This window comes from Notolepis coatsorum, assembly GCF_963971535.1.
Source record: "Notolepis coatsorum genome assembly, chromosome: 18".
NCBI classification, from domain to species: domain Eukaryota; kingdom Metazoa; phylum Chordata; class Actinopteri; order Aulopiformes; family Paralepididae; genus Notolepis; species Notolepis coatsorum.
Genome location: NC_140182.1, coordinates 79,877,857 through 79,901,034, shown reverse-complemented (window position 1 = coordinate 79,901,034; position 23,178 = coordinate 79,877,857). Strand labels below are relative to the sequence as shown.

The 23,178-nt window shown below is 45.7% G+C and overlaps 1 protein-coding gene across 1 annotated transcript in view; it reads right to left on the bottom strand.

Moving 5' to 3' along the window:
* The window catches only part of slc17a8 (solute carrier family 17 member 8), a gene marked incomplete at both ends in the record, with an annotated part of 218,329 nt that overhangs the window by 90,968 nt on the left and 104,183 nt on the right, over nucleotides 1-23,178 (bottom strand). Inside the window, 3 exons of the mRNA XM_084335382.1 lie at nucleotides 7,507-7,593; nucleotides 11,888-11,975; nucleotides 13,784-13,898. Coding sequence (XP_084191508.1) covers nucleotides 7,507-7,593; nucleotides 11,888-11,975; nucleotides 13,784-13,898 — 290 coding nt within the window. The remainder of the gene's footprint in view (nucleotides 1-7,506; nucleotides 7,594-11,887; nucleotides 11,976-13,783; nucleotides 13,899-23,178) is intronic.

Genomic DNA, 23,178 nt, shown 5'->3' with positions numbered 1-23,178 from the left:
TAATTTGGAACAGCGCAGATGGGAGTTTCATAAAAATAATGATTTCCTTTTCAGTTTTGGCAAAACCGCAAGTAATCAGATTACCAGGAGACCCTTGCGTTATTCCAGAGGCGGATGCTTTGCTGGAACAGGACATGTTGGCGCGCACCCCGGAACGGTTGTGGTCAAAACACGACACAGATGTGGGTCTAATATTGTCGGCACAGCCAGTGAAGGTCAGGTTAAAGAAGGGTTGTAGACCACCCTTTATCAGACAGTATACAATGAAGCCAGAGTCGGAGGAAGCTATATCACATCAGATTGAGGGACTGTTAAAGGGGGGAGTGCTCGTCCCTTTCAAATCCAGATGTAATACACCTATCCACCCAGTGCTAAAGGCGGACAGGGCTAGGTACAGACTGGTACACGATTTGAGGGCGGTGAACGACGTGGTGTCTGGACCAGAGGCGGAAGTCGCTAATCCACACACCCTCCTGACAAACATCCCGAGTAGCTCGCAGTACTATACGGTCATTGATCTCACGCAGGCATTCTTCAGTGTTCCATTGGAAAAAGAGTCTCAGTATCTGTTTGCTTTTACCCACAGGGGGAAACAATACTCTTACACCCGGTTGCCACAAGGGTTCGCGCACTCGCCGCATTACTTCTCGAAGGCGCTCAAGGAAGACTTGCAAGGAGTGTGCGACACACTACTCAGCACGGTTTTACTGTATGCAGATGACATTCTAATCTGCTCGGATACACGTCAGCAGTGCCATGAGGACTCCATCAAAGTTTTGAGTGGATTGGCCGTGGGAGGCCACAAGGCATCCCGTTCAAAACTGCAGTACTGCCAGCCAAAAGTTGAGTACTTGTCTCGCGTCATTCAAAAGGGCATAAAAAACATCTCACCCACGCAACTCGAAGCTGTATCCAAGGCACCTAGGCCATTGACGGTCCGACAGATGATGACGTTTTTAGGGATGACTGGGTACAGCTCTGAGTGGGTGGAGGACTATACGATAGCGACAGCGCCGTTGAGGATGATGATAAAAGAGGCGGGTACAGACAAGCTTCGCGCTCCCTTGACATGGACCGAGGAGGGGGAGGACGCGTTCATAAACATTAAGCGTCTGTTGTTACAGGCCCCTGCCCTGGCGCTGCCGGATTATGAGAAGTGTTTCCACCTATTCGTCTCACATAGAGCGCAGCATGCGACAGCTGTCCTGACTCAAACACAGGGGGTGAGTGGGAAAAAACAACCGATAGCATATTACTCTAGAGCTCTTTCGCCGGTAGAGCAGGGTCTGCCACCTTGTTATCAGGCCCTGGCCGCAGCACATTTGATGTATGAGAAGGCAACGGCCGTGACAATGGGATATGACATTTGCATTTGGACACATCACAAATTGGCAAACTTGATTGAAAGAGGCAAATTTGTTCTGACCAGCCAACGGCAACAGGCTTACATGAGGCTCCTGCAGTACTCGGACGTTACGATAAAAACATGCCACGGCAGTAACCCGGCGGATCTGGTACCACTCCCGAGCGAGGGTCAACCGCATGAGTGCGAGGTGGAGGTACAGGCTTTCGTGAAACTCCGTCCTGATTTGGGAGTCGACCCGCTCGCGATAGCAGAACTCTCACTTTTTGTGGATGGGTCCTGCTATCGGGAGGGGGAAAATTTAAGGTCAGGATACGCCGTCGTACAGTGCAAACCTAACGGAGAAACACTAACAAGAAAGGCCGGACAATGCATGCAACCATGTTCGGCCCAGCTTGCAGAACTAATAGCACTAACAGAAGCATGCATAATAGCTAAAGATCGCACGGTTAACATCTTTACAGACTCTGCGTATGCGCATGGCGTATGCCACCTATTCGCGGCCATTTGGAAGGCAAGAGGCTTTAAGAAATCGGACGGCTCACCGATCCTTCACCACAAGCAGGTTGTGGCGCTTATTCAGGCTGTAAAGTTGCCCAAAAGCATTGCTATCGTAAAGTGCCAGGCACACAGAAAAGACCTGTCTTTTGTGACGACGGGAAACAACGCGGCGGACGAGGCCGCGAAGGCGGCGGCTGCGGTGCCGTCCACGGCTGTTCTGATGTTTGCGGCCGAACTGACGACTGAGGTAACTGAGGATAATTTGAGTGATCTTCAGGACTCAGCCACGCAGGCCGAGAAACAGTCGTGGACGGAGAGGGGGGCTGTAAGGGGGGCAGATGGTCTGTGGAGGAGTCATAACGGTTTGATAGTCGCCTCCATCGATCTTCTGTCCTTGGTGATACCTGAGGCTCATGGTGTTGATCACTGTGGAAGAGCAGAGACCCTGAAACGAATCACGAAAATGGGATTTTGGTCCCCAAAGCTTCAGGCACAAATTGACGTTACACTAGCCAGGTGTTTAACATGCTTACAGGGCAATGTGCGCAAAGGAGTACCGACAGTGGCGGCTTACACAGCCCTCCCTGAGGGACCATTCAGACATCTGATTATGGACTACACGGATATGATAACGCCAGTGCAGGGCAAACGATACCTCCTGGTAGTAGAGGACTGCTTTAGTCGCTGGATTGAGGCCATTCCATCTAAACACAAGAACGCGGACACAGTGATCAAGTTCCTGTGTCGCGAGGTCATTCCGAGATTTGGAATTCCCACGATATTACAAAGCGATAATGGCCGCGAGTTCATCGACAAGGTGGTTAAAGGGCTGATGCAGAAATTAAGTATAAAACAGCGCCTTTCCTGTGTCTATAGTCCCGGGTCGCAGGGAAAGGTGGAAAGGGCCAATCTGGTCATTAAAAACAAACTGTTGAAAATCTGTATGCAAACTAAGCTTAACTGGATTGATGCTTTGCCACTTGCTCTGATGGCTATTAGAAGCAGCGTAAACCGCCAAACACAGCTAACACCGCATGAAATGCTTACAGGCCGCAGCATGCCAGCACCGCCATTTAGACACCTGGCTAGGGGCCCGGCATTAGATATTTTTGAGCAAGATCTGAAAAAATATCTTCAGCAAGTGACTAAAATACATGAAGCTGTGTTTCGACAGGAGCAGAGAAAGGAGAAAAAGGGGGTGAAGGAGGCGGAGAAGGAAGCCACCAAACCGAGACTGATCCCTGGGGACCTGGTCTTCGTAAAGGTCCACAAGAGAAAGTGGTCATCACCCCGGAGAGAGGGCCCGTACGAGGTGATCCGATCGACTGGAACGGCAGTCCAAGTCAAAGGATCAGCGACCTGGTTCCACTTCAATCACTGCATAAAGGCCAGCGGCGATCTCTTGGGGGATACAATCGATCGCAGTTATGCAGAACCCGACATGGAGGGTCCGAGACGGCAACTGGAAGGTGCAGTGCCTGCTGATGCTCCCGCAGATGTTGGCAGCAGTGTGCGGACGGTCGGCCGGGCACAACGACGTCATTGAGAACCGTCACGGTCGACCCGTCCTTGAGGATGACGGGTTTGAGTGGGTAGGAGTCCCACGGGGTCCCGCTCAGGCTCAAGTACCGGCAGGCTTTCATGACCAGGCTCAGAATCAGGCGCCCCCTCTGCCCTCCATCGAGGAAGGGGGGGAGAAGATAAGACTACAACCAAAAGGGGTGTTTCCCGTAGGACCGCAAGGGCATGTTTTTGATTTTGACCATTCCCCCGTTACAGGCGGGGATACTTACCATTATACTAACGAGGATCGGGTTGTGGGGGTAGATAGGAGGGTTGAGCCTGTCCCGAACCAATCACAGGGGACAGGGGTGAGGGGAAAAAGGGAGGTCAAGGACACTGAGTCGGAAGAGGTGGGGGGACAGGATATGTTCCAGAGGACAGCCGGAACGTTGAGGGACTCAGTGGGCTCACTCTGGGCCAGGTTGAGGGGTTTGCTTCCTTCCGGGGAACAAGATGGGGGCGACTATGACTATGACGAGGAAGACCCGGAGGCTGACCCGATGTATAGGGCGGCTTTAGGGAATGAGTGGTTTAAGTGGGTCCAGTACATGAGCGCGCAGAATCAGATAGAGGATTGTTATGTCTGCTCCAAGGCACGTCCGGATAGGCTGCTGGTGAAGGGCACGAAGTTCAGTTGGGCTCAGTGTGACAGGGACGCAGAGGCATGGGAGGGGCCCCATAATAGTCGCCCTTGGTGCGAGGCAGAGTGTTTGGGGTTTCTCGGCTCTAGTCGTTTTAAGGCGGCAGGAAACGTCACGGATTTCAAGGATGTCACTATGCGGGAACGTTGTAGGAAATTGGATGTACGTGTGCAGGGGGTAGCGACGGGGTTGCCAATACCCAGAGGTGTCAAACTATGGCTGACCAAGGATTTCGAGTGCTTGCAAAAGGAGGGGACCCGGGACGTAGGGGAGGTGGCAGAGGGGCGGTGCACTACTATTTGGAGCATCACGACTAACTGCACGAAAGAAGGAAAGTGTGGACACGGGGTCGTGTTAAAGGGAGTGGATACCAACCCACGGCCTGTAGCTTGCCCTTTTCATGTCCAGGATATGGCACTGGCGGACCAATACTGGCTCTGCGGCGGTAGGAGGTTGAGGAATACACTTCCTTTAGATTGGTCAGGTAGATGTGCCCGGGTTCAGGCGATCATGCCAATGGTGGTCCTACCATTATCAGTGACGGAAGGACCTTCTGAGTCTCCTATCTCTCGAACGAAGCGTAGCTACAAGGCAGACCCAAGGGTGTATCTGGACAGCATAGGACAGCCAAGGGGCATTCCAGCCGAGTTCATGGCTAAGAATGAGATTGCGGCAGGGTTTGAGTCTATTCTGCCATGGATATCGGTCAATAAGAACACCGGGTGGATCAACTATTTGTTTTACAATCAGCAGCGGTATCTCAACTACACCGAGGAGGCGTTGGATGCAATGGGGGACCAGATGCACGCGACCAGTACGGTGGCGTGGCAGAATAGACAGGCTCTGAACTGGTTAATGGCGGAGAAGGGTGGAGTCTGTTCCATGTTTGGACAGTACTGCTGCACATTCATTCCGACGAATGTGGGGCCAGGGGGAAAGTTCTCCGAGGCCATGGCTAAGCTGAAGGATTTGAGGGAGGAGTTGAGGGGGAATTCTGGCCGGAATGAAGAATGGTGGGGGAGTGGGGTGTTGGAAAGATTGGGACAGTGGGGAAGCATAGTGATGCAGACGGGGATATCCATTGGGGTGGCAGGGTTGATATTGGTTCTCCTTTTCTGTTGTGGTATGCCTCTCTTGGGTAGGCTGGTAACTTCACACGTAACGAGCCAAATGCTGATGGTGGGACAGAAAGAGATTGAGCCACAAATCGGGCCATGTCCTCAGCTTTATGCTGCCTTAGAGGGAGACGAGGGGATAGAGGATTAGGGGTATGGTGAGGTAGGGACATTTTCTTTTTGTTGGTTCTTTCCTTTAAGAGTGACGGGGGATGGTCTGAGTGCAGTTTTGTTGGTTTATTCCTTTAACTAGGAATTTTAGTCTGATTTTCTAATGATCATTCGGCATAGAGATTGCAACCATTGAAAATCATTGCATTATTTTTTATTTTTTTATAATTTTTTGTTTATTTTACTCGTGGTCCTGGTCAAACCGGAATGGGAAGGGGCATCGGCAGAGTGTCGGTTCTGAGCCTGAGGAAGCATTGAGAAGAAGTGTTCTGGGGATCGGTTCTGGGGACTGGAGGGACAAAGGGGGGGGCTAACGCAGTGGGCAAGATGGGCACCTCCCGTCGAAGATGGGGGGACACGTGGTGAGGTCGGTACCAGCGCCTCCCGTCCAGGCATGGGGACATGCTTCTACGGGGACTGGAGGTGTGGCGTGGTGGTTGCTGTATTGGCAAAATGTGACTTTTGGCAATACGGTGAGGAGACTATGGCGTGGGCATGGAAGGGGGGCTGAGCGATGGACACTGGGACTCAATGTTATGGAAGAGACAATGTCATTTTTTTTTTGGGAGGGATGTTCTATGTTTAGTTCTGACGGTCAACTTCTCCTTTCCCTGATGAGAGTCGCGGTTTCCGGCCGGAACTGTGGCTCATTTGGTAAGCGGTGGAGGTTGGGGGGATTTGTCTGTCAGGTTAGGATTATAAATTGGGGTATTTTGTTGATGTTTTATTATTACTCTTGTTTGGAACGGTTTTGTGTTTTGGTAAGAACGGTAGTCAGCCTTTGTTGGTCCGTTAGGGGTCCAGTGAATGAAGTAAGGTTTCTGGTTTAGATTAGGCATTTAAACTTTTATTATATAATTGTGGTTTCTCGTTTAGTTAGACGTTCACATTTTCTTGGTTATATGATTTGGGTGGGACTAGGGATAGCCCCAAATGGGGGAATGTTGTGGAAAATGTGTATACGGGGGTGGAGGTAGGAAAGGGGTTAGTCTTGACTAGTTTAATATAGGTCAACTAGCAGGGCTCAAAGACACTAGGGCGACAGTCTGGCTGATGTTCTTAAAACAGCCTCAAGATAGGCAGATGGACATTTCAGTACATCATATCGTGTGCTCTAATCTTGTGTCTTTTCTCTCTTTCATACATACACAGCACACACACACAGACACACAGACACACACATACACAGCACACACACACAGACACAGCACACACACACAGACACACAGACACACACATACACAGCACACACACACAGACACAGCACACACACACAGACACACAGACACACACAGTCACACAGACACACACACACACACACACAGACACACACAGTCGCACAGACATACACACCGACACACACACACACACACACATTCCCTGTGTCACAATACACACATACAATACACACACGTCTGTACACAGACGCACACACACACAGACACACACACACAATACACACATACAATACACACACGTCTGTACACAGACGCACACACACACAGACACACACACACATACACACACACACACACACAAACACACACACACACACACACATCTCACTAAATCTTTATCTCTCTTCGATGGTCTTAATGTTTTACATCATATCGTGTGTGTACATCATATCTTGTTTATCTCTCTTCGATGTTCTTAATGTTTTTATCTAAATCTATGTTCTTCTTAATGTCTTTATCTCTCTTCGATGTTCTTAATGTTTTTCTCTCTCCGATGTTAAATCTACGTGTCATACGTCATGTCATATCTGACATGATATGACACGTCATCATATCTGTCATGTGGGGGCAGGACTGAGAGGGGATTTAGGGGACAAGCAGAGGGATTGAGGGGTAGAGTGTTTTTTGTTCAAGCTGTGGTGATCCTCTGCTCGATCCATAGCTTTTGCTGTTAAGAACTTCTTTTCCTAAATAAATTACCTACTTGTTAAAATTGGAAATATCGTCTCCTGCTGTGTTAAACAACCATCAGCCACAACAGTTCCCTTACTCACCCTAGTGTGTATGTGTTCCCTTATTCACCCTTCATCCCTTTATTAGATAACAATGAATCCAGACACAACCTCACAATCCAAAGCACATGACTGGATTTGCCTCAAACTTACATCATGTTGTTTTTCAGATGTCAGACTTACCATAGATGTAGAAGACTGAAGGCCAGCCGACAAACTGCACCAGGACTCCTGCCAGGGGCATGGCTATCACCGCTCCTGCATAGGACCCTGGACAGATTTAGTGGAAATATCAACATCCATTGTGCAGAAAGGAATCCCCTCCTGAGCATGACATGAGAGCAAAATGGCCGTTGTGTGAATAAGGTCAATTATGATGCTTCTATGCCAAGTATTGTGATGCTGCTGTAGGAACTGTTTAGAAATAACATTTGCTTTATTGTCCCTCATATCGGCATTGAATTAGATCTCAGTGATATTTTAACTGAGAATATCTTATTTTTTTTTTTATTATCAAATTTTATTTTTATTTTCAATTTCAACAAAAAACACAACATCAACATCAATAATATCACAACAACAATAATAATAATAATGATAAGACAATAATAAATAATAAATACTTGTTACTTATAGAACAAGACTAATAATACACAATAAAAATACCAGGAAAAAATAATAAAGACATCACAAACAACACAAAAGACATCAGACATTGGACATCCCCCCCCCCCCCCCAAGACCGCCGGATCCCCCAGGACCAACACCCCACCCCCACTCCGCCGCTACATTGAGTTCTTGACCACCCCAACCATCCGAGCAGTTGATATCTCCAAGTAATTAACTGAGAATATCTTAAACAAGCGGGTACAGTAGGTTTGGTTTCAACATTGAGGGGGACACAAATTTCCTGCGTTCTGGTGTACTTTTATGCACCAATTAATTATGACAAAGATGCTGTAAGTGGTATTTTCTGTTAAAACAAGTGTTAAATAGCTCTACATTCTGACAGCCATCACTGCTATAGAGTATGTAGTCAGTATATGGGTCTCTCAGTCCCTCCACTCAGTAACTCAGTAAACAGAAACAGGAAATACATTTTCTGTTATCCCTTCTCACTTTAACCAATTAGGAGAGAGACCCAGAGATATTTTTTTTTAATTATTTCAAGAAATCTTGCAAAGCCAAATTTGCTTTCTGCACTGGCATATTATTTGCTTAAAACTAGTATTATTCATTGTTTTTGTCAGACCATTTTTGCAGTGTGGAGTTCTCTCTCCTGATTGGATAAAGTGGGAACAGGATACCAGAACATGTATTATCTGTTTACTGCAGAGTGGAGGGACTGGGAGACCCATGTTACTGACCAGACACTCTATATCAGTCATGGCTGTCGGGAGTGTAAAGCATGTAGACCACTTATTTTAACAAACAAAAAAACACCACTTACAGCTCCTTTAATCTGAATAAAAAGAAAACGAGAAACCACATTAGTTCTAATCTAATAAATGCTGTCAAAATGAGTTGCTGGCACTGAGAGAGAGAGAGAGAGAGAGAGAGAGAGAGAGAGAGAGAGAGAGAGAGAGAGAGAGAGAGAGAGAGAGAGAGAGAGAGAGAGAGAGAGAGAGAGAGAGAGAGAGAGAGAGAGAGAGAGCAGGTGAGCTGCATTCATTCAGAGAATACTGCCGAGAGGGTTTTGATTCACGGGGTTGTCATGGTGCCAGTTTAATGTGCAAGGTGGCTATTTTAATGTCAGGCGGAATGGCAGCAGACTCTTGGCAAAACAAAACAGTCCCCTTTCTAATCCTTTCCATTCAAATACCTTTTACATTTGAACACAGGGAGCAGAGTAGGGTATTTCTAACTAAAAGTATTACATTTCAGGTTCTTGCTTTCGCTGCTGTGCTTTTAGAGACCTGTGTTTTTCCTAGATGATTTTAACAGCGCTTCATGCTTCTTTTTATTAGATGGCGAAGCACCTCTATGACTGGCAATGTCACTAAGGTCAGACTGCGGGCAAATATTGCGGCATGGTCATGCTGGACCTACAAAAGGCCTTCGACACTGTCAATCACTCCATTCTGATTGACAAGCTAAAAGCAATTGGTTTTGATAGCTTATCAGTGAGCTGGATGCAATCCTACCTGGAGGAGAGAACACAGGGTAGAGGTAAACGGTACTCTATCCCCCCCCCCCTCACAGTGAGCTGTGGTGTTCCACAAGGAAGCATACTAGGACCGCTACTCTTCCTAATTTATGCAAATGACATGTCGTCAGCCTGTGACTGCAACTTGTTTCTGTTTGCGGACGACTCAGCCCTGCTGGTCTCTGACAAGAACAAGTTGCAGGTTGAAAAAACCCTCAGCTCGGAACTAGGCAAAATCTGCATATGGCTCGCTGATAACAAACTATCATTACACATGGGCAAAACAGAGTCCATTCTCTTCGGTTCAAATAACAAACTCAGCAAGACCGACGGCTTCTCAGTTGCAGTGGGTGACAATATTGTCACAAGGAAAGACGAAATTACCTACCTGGGTTCCATCCTAGAGGCAAATCTTTCCTGTGACAAAATGGCATCCAATGTAATAAAAAAAGTCAACCAACGAACTAGATTCTTGTATCGGATCTCCTCTCTGGTAAACAAGAATACCCTGAAGACTCTGGCAGGAGCACTCATTCAAGGGTACTACGACTATGCGTGCACCTCATGGTACCAAAGCACCTCAAAGGCGCTTAAAACAAAATTACAAACATCACAAAACAAACTGGTCAGACTACTATTGACCTTACCCCCAGAACCCACCTCACCCCTGCCCACTTTGACAACCTAGGATGGCTTAGAGTAGACGACAGAGTACAGCAACTTGCAATGGTCCTGGTCTACAAGATACACTATACGACTAAGGTACCCATGTACATGTCAAAATACTTCCCAAAGGTCAGTGAATACCACAACCACTACACCAGAGGAAGCTCAACAAATCATGTTAAACCCAGATTCGGCTCAAACAAGGGACTAAACACGTTTCGCAATTATGCCACATCAATGTGGAACGCCCTACCCAAAGCTGTAAAGGAATGTGAATCCCTACCCACATTCAAAACCGCTCTTAAAGAGCACCTACGGGAGGCTGCAATTCGAAACTGGCCACCATAAATGCCCAAAACCCCCACCACCTCCTAATAGACAGTCTCCTCCCCACCGCATGTATATATTCCCTCCCCGCCGTATGTATATTTCTCTCCCACCCACCCACCCCCTCCTAATGTACAGTCCCCTCCCCATCATATGTATATACTCTGTCAGGATCTAGGGGTAACAGTACTGTATATTTGAATACCGTTTATGTCACAAATGTATCAGTACTAAATACCTATATGTCCCTATGCCATAAATGTCATTTATGTTGTGTATGTCATAAATGTCTATATGAATTGAAAATGGGGGACCCTGATGGAAACAAGACAAACGTCTTTCTCAGGTCTGCATCCCCTTAACAATTGTGTGTATTGAGCCGTACTGTATTGTACCCATTCTGCAATCTGTTAAATAAAGTTTTCATTCATTCATTCATTCATTCATTCATTCATTCATTCATTCATTCATTCATTCATTCATTCATTCATTCATTCATTCATTCATTCATTCATTCATGCAGGGAATAGTAGCCCAAATCTTCTTATCTGTGACACGCTGCGTGTCCTTGTTGAAAAAGAGACTAAATGTACATTTAGCTGATGCTTTTATACAAAGTGACTTACAAGTTCTGTACAACAGGTCTGCAGGAAGGGTACAACTCTTTCAGCTGAGTAAACATTTTGAAACATGGGTGCTACAGTATTTAATGCATAGTAGTATAGACATATTAGCATACTAGGTAGTAGTATAGACATATTAGCATAGTAGGTAGTAGTATAGACATATTAGCATAGTAGGTAGTAGTATAGACATACTAGCATAGTAGGTAGTAGTATAGACATACTAGCATAGTAGGTAGTAGTATAGACATATTACATTTACATTTACGTTTAGTAATTTAGCTGACGCTTTTATCCAAAGCGAAGCGACTTACAAGTTCTGTACGACAAGTCATCAGGAAGGGCACAACTATATCAGCTGAAACAATGTTCATCAAAGTGTAGAGTGCTACAGTGTGGTTAGTATATTAGGACAAGTGCATGACAGTAAGGTTAGTTAGGGTTAGATTTTTTCAACAAAAATCATTTTTTTTCAGATAATGGTTGAAGATTATTATTACAGTTTTACAGTACTAGTAGCATAGTAGGTAGTAGTATAGACATAGTAGCATAGTAAGTAGTATTATAGACATATTAGTATAGTAGGTAGTAGTATATAGACATTATTAGTATAGTAGGTAGTAATATAGGCAAAGAAGATTATTTAGTGACAAAGTGCATGATAGTAAAAGTATAAAATGTTTCTTCTTTTTTTGTCTTTCTTCATTTCAGATATTGATCAAAGAAGTGTGTTTTTAGTTGATGGCGGAAAATTGGTGAGGTTTGGGCTGTCCTGACTGTAGTGGGAAGCAACGCCACTCACCACAGAACGAGGTGGTGGCCAGTCTGCTCCGCTCTAAGGGGGGCGCCCATTTGGACCACATCCCATGGCACGCGGGATAGGTGACACCCTATCAGAAACACAAAATAAGAACACCACGGGTCAAATATCAGCATCGTGTTTCACTAAATGTGATACACCACACGCTAACGTTAACATTATACATCATATAAAAGCACTGGGAAAGTACGATAGGCCATAGAAAACAATTGACGAACAAGATATAGCAATGATGAATGAACCACTCCCATTAATTAACAACCATGGTGGGCGTGGAGCTGGTGGAACTACAGGTGGTGGCAGAGAGGACGATGAGAAGGAAGCTGGCCGCTATCCTGGAGAACCCCTCCCACCCCCTCTATGAGGAGCTAGCCAAGATGAGCTATCAGCTCTATCTTTAATCTTTCAAAATGTTCAGTTGCTATCGCTATCAGCTCTATCTTTAATTTTTCAAAATTTTCAGTTGCTATTGGGGCTATTGGGGCTATTGCATGCACTCATCTGTGTTTCACTACACACATGAGTGCATGCTTACCAACTGTCAGTCTGCAACACTACTACTATCACCGACATCTAAGAAGGGAGATCCCCCCTTGAATGGCCCTTCTAAGGTTTTTCTCCTCCACACTGCCTGTGGTGCATTTTGTGAGAGCATGGGTAGGAGGGTGGGTGGGTGGGGGACACACACTGTACAACTGTACAAGCAAAACTGTACATTGGAATATTGACAAAACCATACTTGGTCATGTACTGTACATTGGAGGGGGTTGGGTTAGGACATTTACAGGGGCCAGTTTCGAATTGCAGCCTCCCGTAGGTGTTCTTTGAGAGTGGTTTTGAAAGTGGGTAGTGATTCACATTCCTTTACATCTTTAGGTAGGGCGTTCCACATTGATGTGGCATAATTACATTAACGTAACGTAACGGACATTAACGTGTGTTGTCGGGCCTTACAAATAAATTTGATTTGATTTGATTTATGAGGAGCAGGTTCAGCCACAGACTCATACACCCCCAACACTCCACTAACTGCCTCGGCCAGTCCTTCGTGCCGGCGGCCATCAGGCTCTACAACCGTGGTCATGGAACGCTGCCGGCTGCCAGCAGCCGGAGAACTAATGCCTGCAGAACTTGAGAACTATTAGGAATGTCTGACCACTAAGGGCTAGATCCACAAAGAATGGATTGCATGGTGCTATAGTTGCACCCTACTTACAATTCATTATTAATTGAAAATGGGGGACCCTGGTGTAAACAAGACGAAAGTCTTTCTCTGGTCTGCATCCCCTTAACAATTGTGTGTATTGAGCCTTACTGTATTGTACCCATTCTGCAATCTGTTAATACAATTTTCAATCAATCAAATTTCAAACCACCAAAACCTGTACAGACTACAACGTATGACGTATATCATGCCAGTTAGGGTACCTTGTGTATACCGTTTACTTTTACTCTTAGTCGTAGAGTAAATGACATAGAGTATCAGAGTATTTTTATATTCAGAGTTAATTATATTGTCTACAGTGTTTAATTCTCTCGTATCTTTATATTCAGATACAACTTTACATTATACTACATTATATTTACACATACTATATATATGTCTTTCTACTATTAACCTGCCCATACCTATACCCCCCCCCCCCATACAGACCCTCATCTGCACCTTTGTTACTGTTAATTATATTGTTTTTCTCATATTTCTATATTCAGATAACATTTTATGGCCTATATTTATGTCTTTCTACTATTACCATGCCCATACCTGTACCTCCCCTCCCCCATGCTGCTATGATCCCCGAATTTCACCCAAGGGGATCAATAAAGGAATATCTTATCTTAACTCTTACGACGGGTGTGATAACGCGGTCCCCTCACCTCCACCAGGCCTTGCAGGATGCGGACGAACATGACACAGCCGTAGTGCACCTTGGCCGCGTGCGGGATGAACATGTTCAGTATCGACGTCAGGAAAATGGCCGCCCCAAACACCCTGTGGAGACACACTGTCGTGTGATCATATTGTACACAGAGACAGAGACACGTGAAGACGTGGCGACGTTAATATCCATCCTTTTACAACCCCAGTAAGTCAAGGGGAAGGGGTAACTAACATAAAAGATGATTGTGTTGTAAGCTGAGATAAATTAAGGAAAAATAAACCAGTGCCAACAACAAATGAGGTGAAGGAAAGTGATACAGAGATTACGTTTAATCCACACGTTCTTCTGCTTCATCACCACTGTGTCCCCCTCCCTTCCCTTTTTCCAAAACAGTGTGTAAGTGACACTTGTAATATTCCTGCGGCTGATGTTTCAGGGAGAAATCAGAGGCAGGATCTTTCATTATTAACTCTGTCAGCGGCGTGTCCCTCCTTTCCTGTCAAGGTTTTATTACAGGGCCGCTATCGGCCCCATCGGCTCCGCTCGACACGCTGGACAGCTTTAACCCCGCGTGGGCCAAGGAGCTGCTCCCGGAGACCCTGTCTATTTCAGTCACGCGTTCCCCGTCCTCCTTCAACATGATGCTTGCTTCAGCACGGCTCCTGTTATAACCTCCATTACGGCTCCTGTTGTAACCTCCATTACGGCTCCTGTTATATCCTTCATTAACTGAAGTCTAGCCGGTTATGCTCCTCCTCCCTCCGAATGTTCACTTAATTTTTTTTACATAATATGAAACTACAGGTTCATACCTTCAAAATAAGCCATCAATTGTAAAATTCGAGTCAATAGTTTTCAATCAATGTCCTATGAAACATTCTGGTAAAATCCTAACTAAATCCCAGCACAGGGGTTTGAAGGAATCAAGTGAATTCAGCTATTTGATGAAAGGACTACACTCCCAGCATTCAATGTGATCAATGTCACTAGACTAATTCACACGTGGAACAAAGGCCCCGTTTCTAGTCTGTCGTTCCTTTGTTATTCCAATGACTGGACCCAGGAGGCCTAGAGTGACACACACTTTGATTTGATGACATGTACACACGCTAGATAGATAGAAGTTTACCTGAATACATTACTATTATTATTATTAGGGAGAGAGAGAGAGAGAGAGAGAGAGAGAGAGAGAGAGAGAGAGAGAGAGAGAGAGAGAGAGAGAGAGAGAGAGAGAGAGAGAGAGAGAAGAAAGAAAGAAAGAATGAAAGAAAGAGAGAGATACAGAGACAGAGAGAGAGACACAGAGAGAGTGAGATCCTCCTGATTAGCTGTTGTCATGTCATGTATACATGTTGTTAACAGAATTCGGCTATAGTGCGACAATAATGTGGTCAAGATGCATGGTTTCTATCTTGAGCCCAAACTGGCGTGGTTTATTTATTCACATGTTCAGCAGCAGTTACTATAGGTCCTCTCTTCTGAGAGACATGGGGGAGAGAAGGAAGTGGGAGGATACATTCACTTTTATACTTGCCCCAAGGTGGTGTACCTGGGTGGTTCCGCCTAGAGCGCCCTCTAGTGGGAACAGATATATATGCAACTAGACAGTCACTGGTGGAGACAGTTATATATGCAGGTAAACAGTTACTAGTGTAAACAGCCATATGTACAGTTAGACAGTTACTAACAATCCTACACAGAACCTTTGATCTCAACACTCCCACTTTTTTTACAAAGGAAATAATATAATCACAAAAACATCAACAGAACATGACAGTCAATATCTACACACCAAACATGGCCTCTGCAAATCTCTTCAATTTCAATTTGGAGGCAGGTTTCGTCATAGCGTCTGCTACCATGTCGTCCGTGGGGACAATACATCAGTCATCAGTGTCATCCTTTCTTCTCTGATGACAGATCTAATGAAATTATATTTTATATCGACATGTTTACATCTCTGCCGACACACAGGGTTTCTAGCAATCGCAATGGTTCCCTGGTTGTTCTCATAAACAACAGTCTTCTTATATACATAGGTATCCATCCCTTCGAGCAGTTGTTCCAGGTAAATACACTCCTGTATGGTCATAGCTAGAGCCATATATTCGGCTTCACAAGTTGATAAAGCCACGGTGGGCTGTTTCTTTGTTTTCCATGAAACCAATGCGCTGTCTGCGTTCAAACTCACACAATATCCGGTGGTACTCCTTCTATCAGTGGCGTCAGCTGCCCAGTCTGCATCACTGTAGGCTTTAAGCCCTAGGCCCTCACTGCTCTTTCTGAAACACAGTTGTCTGTCTGCTGTACCTTTAAGATAACGAAAAACATGTTTTACCGTAATCCAGTGCTCCTCTGTGGGATCAGCAAAATGCTGGGACAACTTACTCACTACAAAACACAGGTCAGGGCGAGTACATGTCGTCAAAATAGATGAGGCTACCCACTGCTTCCCTGTAAATTTTTACATCTGTCAGTTTCTGAGCATCCTCCTGGTAGTCCAGTTTTTGATCACATGGTGTATCCCTTGTTCTACATTCCTGCATGTCAAAACGTTTCAGAATCTTTTCCACATATCTCTTCTGGGATACTGTTACACAATTGGCAGACTGGTCAAAATCCATACCTAGAAAGTGTTTTAACCTCCCAAGGTCTTTCATCTTAAATCTATTGGAGAGCATCTCTTTCACCTGAGCTAGGCTCCTGGTGTTGTCCGCTGCTATGATCAAATCGTCTACCCAGATGACGATGATCACTTTCCCCGACTCCTTTGATTCCCTCGAGTAAACAAAGGGGTCTACTGGGTTCTGTAGGAAGTGATCTTTGATAAGGCAGGTATGAAGCATCTCGTTCCAATTTCGCACAGACTGTTTTAGGCTGTAAATGGATTTTTCCAGCTTACACACTAACTTCTCTCCTTCCTTTACGTAACCCTCGGGTTGTTCCATATAGATCTCCCTATCTATGGGAGCGTGCAGATAGGCTGTCTTCACATCCATCTGATGTAGAATCAGATTGTCCTCAGCTGCTTTCTGAACCACTACCCTTACACTGGTCAGATTGGCTGTGGGGGAGAATGTTTCACCATAGTCTATCCCCTCCCTCTGACTGAAACCCTTAGCTACAAACCTAGCTTTGTATTTATCATGGCCTTAAATTCCCTCCTTGATTGAATACACTCATTTTCCTCCCACTGTCTGTCTGCCCTCTGGTAACTTGGTTAGAGTGAAGGTGTGGTTGTCCTCTAGGGACCTCATCTCCTCGTCCATCGCTCTCTCCCATTTACTTGCTTCAGGGGACACTATGGCCTCTTTAAAGGTCTAAGGGACCCCACTGACTACCCTGTAGCAGTAATCAACGGTGATGGGTGTACTGTCCTCCTCATCACTCCCTTTCCGGGCATAGTCTGTCAGATACTTTGGGGGTTTGTGTTCCCTTGAGGGATACCTCCCACTGCTTGGGGCACTTGAAGTCACCCTCGGGTGCTCCTCGTCATCGCCCTCTGGGGGTTGCTGACTGTCTGCCTGCACGACCGTACTAAGTACACTGGGTTGATGTGTCTCTGTTTCTACACACCTTACTCTGGAGTCCAGCTCTGGCTCCTCTGTCTGTGTCTCGCCCTCACATGTTGTCTTTGTGACAAACTTGACTAGCCTATGTTTCTGCACTATCCCTTTACCGGGATAATAAACCAGGAAAGCGGGGCTTCCCTTGTCGTGCCCTACAAAGAGCCCTTTTACACACCTGGACTCTAGCTTTCCTCTGTCCTGCAGGTACACATAACACTCTGATCCAAATCGGTGCATTCTGGCTAGATTACACTTCTTTCCTGTCAGTGCTGTATATAGGGTGGTGCCCGTGTGCTTATTGAAGCACCTGTTTCTGGTGTAAGCGGTTTCTTGTACCGCATAGTGCCATAGGCTCTTAGGTAAGTTACTGCCTACTAGCTTACACCTAGCCATCTCGAAAAGAGTGCGCCATTCTCTCTCTGCCACTCCGTTCTGGTGTGGGGAATATGGACATGACGTCTCGTGTCTTATCCTGTTCTTCCTCAACAGTGATTGAAACTCTCTGTTTGTGAATTCGGTCCCGTTGTCGGACCTCAAACATCTTACTGTACCATAAGGGGCTATGTCCGCCAGGAATTCTTCCGTGGCCTGGAGTGTGTCACTTTTTGCTTTAAGAAAGTAAACAAACACTGCCCCTGTGTACACATCTGTAAAAGACTGTACATATCTAAAGCCTCCTATGGACTCGTTCCTTACTGGACCGGCAAGGTCTGTGTTAACCAACGCAAGTGGTACTTTTACTTTTTCTGTGGGATTCCTGTTTCTCGATTGAGCAAACTTCCCCTTTATGCACACGACACATTCTTTATCAGGTCTACGCTTTTCGCCTTCAATGTGCATGCCCTCTGTCACTGTTTGCAGTTTCAGTAAATCCTCGTAATTACAATGACCCATAATCTCATGCCATGTCTGAATATCGTGGCTGACGGTTACTTTACAAATATTATTGTCATTACACTCTGTTTTCAGGTAATACATTCTCTGATACACTTCTATGTCAAATTGCATACCGTTGGGTTCTACAAGAAAATGTTTACCTTCCATGAAGGACACTCTGGCCCCGTTCGCAGTAGCAGCTATTACAGAGAATAGTCCTTGTTGGAACGATGGCACATAGAGAGCATTCCTTAACGTCACTGTACGCCGGCGCCCCCCGCTGTCCGTGAGGTATACCTGTGTCCACGATCAGTCCCTTCCTTTGGGCCTGTTGCAGCTGCGTTGGCCTGATGACGTACGCCGTCCGCTACTCTCCAGTCGTCACCTCGATCCGTCTCACGCCGACCATCGCCGCCATCTTGTCCATGCGCGTGTTGCGCGCCCTGGTTGCGTTTCATCATGCACGCTCTGCTTGCGTGCCACGTAGATCTGCAGGGGCCACACCAGACAGTCCTCGTGCAGTTATTTCTCCGATGGCCTTTCTCTCCGCATCGCCAACACGCCTGCTCCGCCGTGGTCCTGGTCCTCTCCCATGGTGTTGCCCTCTCTCCCGCCTCCGCGGCGGCTGGTTGGGTATCTTCTGAGGCCTCGAAGTTCCTTAACTTAGCCTTGAACTGTCCCAACGTCATGTCCGTTGAACCGTGTGTTACCAGGAGTGTGAACGGTTTGTACAGCTCCGGTAGTCCTCTCATTATCATCATCATCATTAGTCCATCGCTTGGTGCTTCTCCGGCACCCCTCAATGGCGTCGTGATCCGCTACAATCTGTTGATGTATTCGTTCACAGTCTCGGTTGGTCCCTTCCTCAGGGTCGTCAGTGCTATGTAGAGGGCCATGACTCGGGGTCTCCCTCGCCCGATGAAATGCTCTCTCAATACCGCCAGGCTTTCTTGGCCTCTGTCTTTAGTGTCGCGGAATATCAGCCCCAAGCTGGTGTCGTCGAGCATCGGCGCTAACTCACAGTACGCGCTTGCGTTACGCTGGTCGTCTAGGGCTTGCTCTTCCGCCGTCAGTTCTCCCGTAGGGGCCGCCAGGATCGTCTCCTTCAGCCCCGTACCGTGCATGTAGCATAGCATGCGCTCTTCCCAGAGTTCATAGTTCTCTGCTTTTCCATTGAATGGTGGCCCTTTGTTCCTCCCTCTGGCCGCCACGCGTTCTAAGGTGTGGTTCTCCCCCTCGCCTCCGTTGTGTTCAGCGGGCGCCACACGTTCTAAGATGGGGTTCTCCCCCTCGCCTCCGTTGTGCTCAGCATGCTCCGTCTCCCCCGGTGCCGCCTCCTCGGGGCTCTTAGTTGCTGCCTTCCAGCGACTCCCGGCTGCTGCCTTCTTGACTCTCCTGTGAGTCTTCTTGGCTTTCATGTTCACCGTTGGTGGTAGGCGTAGCTTTAGCTCTCGTTGGCCTAGCGTCTAGCCGCGCGGTGCTCCCGGCGCTAACCTAGCCTATACTTCAGCTAATCTTGCTACCCTTATTATTTTGCCCCGGCGCTATCTGGGCCCATAACCTGTTAACAGAATTCGGCTATAGGGCGACAATAATGTGGTCAAGATGCATGGTTTCTATCTTGAGCCCAAACTGGCGTGGTTTATTTATTCACATGTTCAGCAGCAGTTACTATAGGTCCTCTCTTCTGAGAGACATGGGGGAGAGAAGGAAGTGGGAGGATACATTCACTTTTATACTTGCCCCAAGGTGGTGTACCTGGGTGGTTCCGCCTAGAGCGCCCTCTAGTGGGAACAGATATATATGCAACTAGACAGTCACTGGTGGAGACAGTTATATATGCAGGTAAACAGTTACTAGTGTAAACAGCCATATGTACTGTTAGACAGTTACTAACAATCCTACACAGAACCTCTGATCTCAACACATGTCAAGATGTCATGTATGTTGTGTATGTCATAAATGTCACTATGAATTGAAAATGGGGGACCCTGATGTAAACAAGACAAATGTCTTTCTCTGGTCTATTCTACGCTATTGAATAATAGTTAATTAATACAATTATTCTGTTACAGCTACTGAGCTATATACTATAGCTACTGTCCATCAATATCTTCCTTTTGAATGAAATAGGTTCAGGAGAGATGTAGAGAGAGGGAGAGAGAGAGAGAGCGAGACACACACACACACACACACACACACACACACACACACACACACACACACACACACACACAGTAGTTAATGTTTTAGCACGACGTGGGTATACAGGACTGGTGAGGATGCAAAGCATGTTAGACTATTGGAACCGCTGCTCGCTGAGTTTTCGTTGCACATAGAAGCAGACTCGAGATGAGTTGTTACCAGGGGTGCAGTCGTAATATCAGAACTGCCTGCGCACAGAACAGATGATTATTATGCATAAATAGTAGGACACATGTTTGTATAGGAAATTACTCGTTTTAGTTTAGTTTTTGTAAATATTGCCTTGAAATAGAGAAGCTGAAAAAGGTAGCAGGATGTAGCCTTCAATATATAAAGAAATTATATTGTCAACAGATATGGTTGAAAAACAAACAATGTTTTAAATGTAATTGTAGATACAATATTGTAGTTACAATTTCTTTAATTGAATTAACTTAAACTATAAAAGTAAATACAAACTAAATTAACAATGTAACTTAGTTTACAGAAGGACAGTTTCCTTCTGAAGCACATCCTTCCACATCCTTCCAGTCGGTACCATATGTCACATAGTGAGCAAGATAGTATATATAACATAGTGCCACAGATCAAGCAAACCACCACAGGGCTTGTATTTTGGTTTTGCACTTCTCGTCCTTTGTTATGTTATTGGTATCCTATTATTATGCAAAGTCTTCTAGGTGATAGATAAGTGCCGGTACTTGGCGCACGGCGCGACGAGTCGAGTAAGTTGTGAACGCATTTTTGTGTGAGCGTACTTCTGCTCAGAAAAAACTGCTAGGACGCCGTGGTACCGAGTGGGACCACCACTGCATCACTGGTTGTTACAGAGCTGGTCCACGCTGCTCCGTGTCTATTATGAAATGACAATTGCGAAGCAGCCCAGTGCACACACATACCCACACACACCACATTATTCTATGAAGCAGCCCAGCGCACACACATACACCACATTATTCTGCAAAGCAGCCCAGCCCAGCGCACACACATACACACACACACCACATTATTCTGTGAAGCAGCCCAGCCCAGCGCACACACATACACAACGACTGCAAAAAGTCGAGTCGCGTGGATATTATTGCAAGAGATAATTCATACATATTATGAAAAGCCAATGTGTTGTTTAGAATTTTGAGGGGGGTAGCGCAGTCTGATAAGTCTCTGCGGGGGTGTCACGTACATGGGTTGTTCATTATCATTATTGCCATATTTGTAACACCATGTAAACATGCAGGTTAGTATAATATGTGTTTTGGTTTGTATGTGATGTGTGTCATCTTCTAACAACCCTTTTTTCTTTCTCCCCTTCCCAGATGCCACTCGTCTCACTGATTGGGCTGATTGCACCTGCTGATTGCACCTGCGGGCAGTCAGTCTGGGACGAGTGGTTATTAACCTGGAAGATGACACACATCGGGGCACCTCACTAAGTCATTGCCACTAGCCAGTGCAATCTTGCCACTATTGAGTGGATGCTTTTGAGCACTTTTTTTTTAGATTTATCTTTTTTTTATTGGAAGAATTAGTACATATTTATACATTTCAGTTATCAAAATTATACAACTTCCATTTCCTTCCCCATTCCTATCCCCTAATCCCACCCATCCCACCCAGTGAGGGCGACAACAAACATACATGTAAAAAAAAAAGAAAAAAAAGGAGATAAAATAAAAATAAAAAATAGAGACATTTAAATAATTAAACAAAAGTACAGATGTGGCAGACAAAGCTACGCAAAAGAAAAATGAAGTAAAATTAAAATAAAACAAAGAGATTTTTTTTTTTTCGTAATAATAATATATAATATAAGTGATACTCTCCATTTTAGTAGCGTAATTTCCAGATGGTAAAACAAATAAAATGGAAAGTAAATTTAACACCCTTAGCAGACCACCACAATGCCATCTCCCCAGCCATGCGTGGGCTAGCAGTGTCATGAAGATAGATAGATAGGGGGAGGAGGGGGGTCATGGGGTCCCAAGTTTGGATGGAGTCATATGGGATTTGAAATGAGATAGGAAGGGCTGCCATGTTTTGTGGAAGATATCCGTGTGGCCTTGTGTAGTAAATCTGATTTTCTCTATATGTATAAGAGACATGACATCCCTCATCCAGTGTAAGTGTGAAGGGGGAGTGGCTGCCTTCCAGTTGAATAGGATGAGGCGTCTGGCAATGAGTGAGGCAAAGGCCATGGCATTGGATTGCCCAATAGATATTGCAGCGTTTTCCGGTGTCAAGCCAAATAGTGCAATAAGAAGGCATGGGTCAATATTCATAAAAAATATGTCTGAATAAGATTTAAAAATGGAAGTCCAGAAAGGGGCCAGTACTGGACAATGCCAAAACATATGAATAAGTGAGCCAGGGGCTTGGTGACACCGGTCACATGTGGGATCCATGCCAGGATTTATCTTCGCCAGTCTAGTCTTTGACCAATATAGACGGTGGAGGAGCTTGAACTGTATCAGTGAATGGCGGGCACATATTGAAGAAGAGTGTATTCGGGCAAGAGCGTTTTCCCATTCTTTGTCTGTAAATTGATGATTTAGATCGGACTCCCAGTTTTGTCTTATAGCCAATACTGAGGAGGGTAGGGATAGGGATATGATGTTATATAGTTTAGATATTGAGCCTTTGATTACAACCTTCACCTCCAAGATGCGATCGATCAAAGTTTTTGGGGGTGTATGGGGGAACTGGTCAAATTTGCTCTTAACAAAATCACGTATCTGTAGAT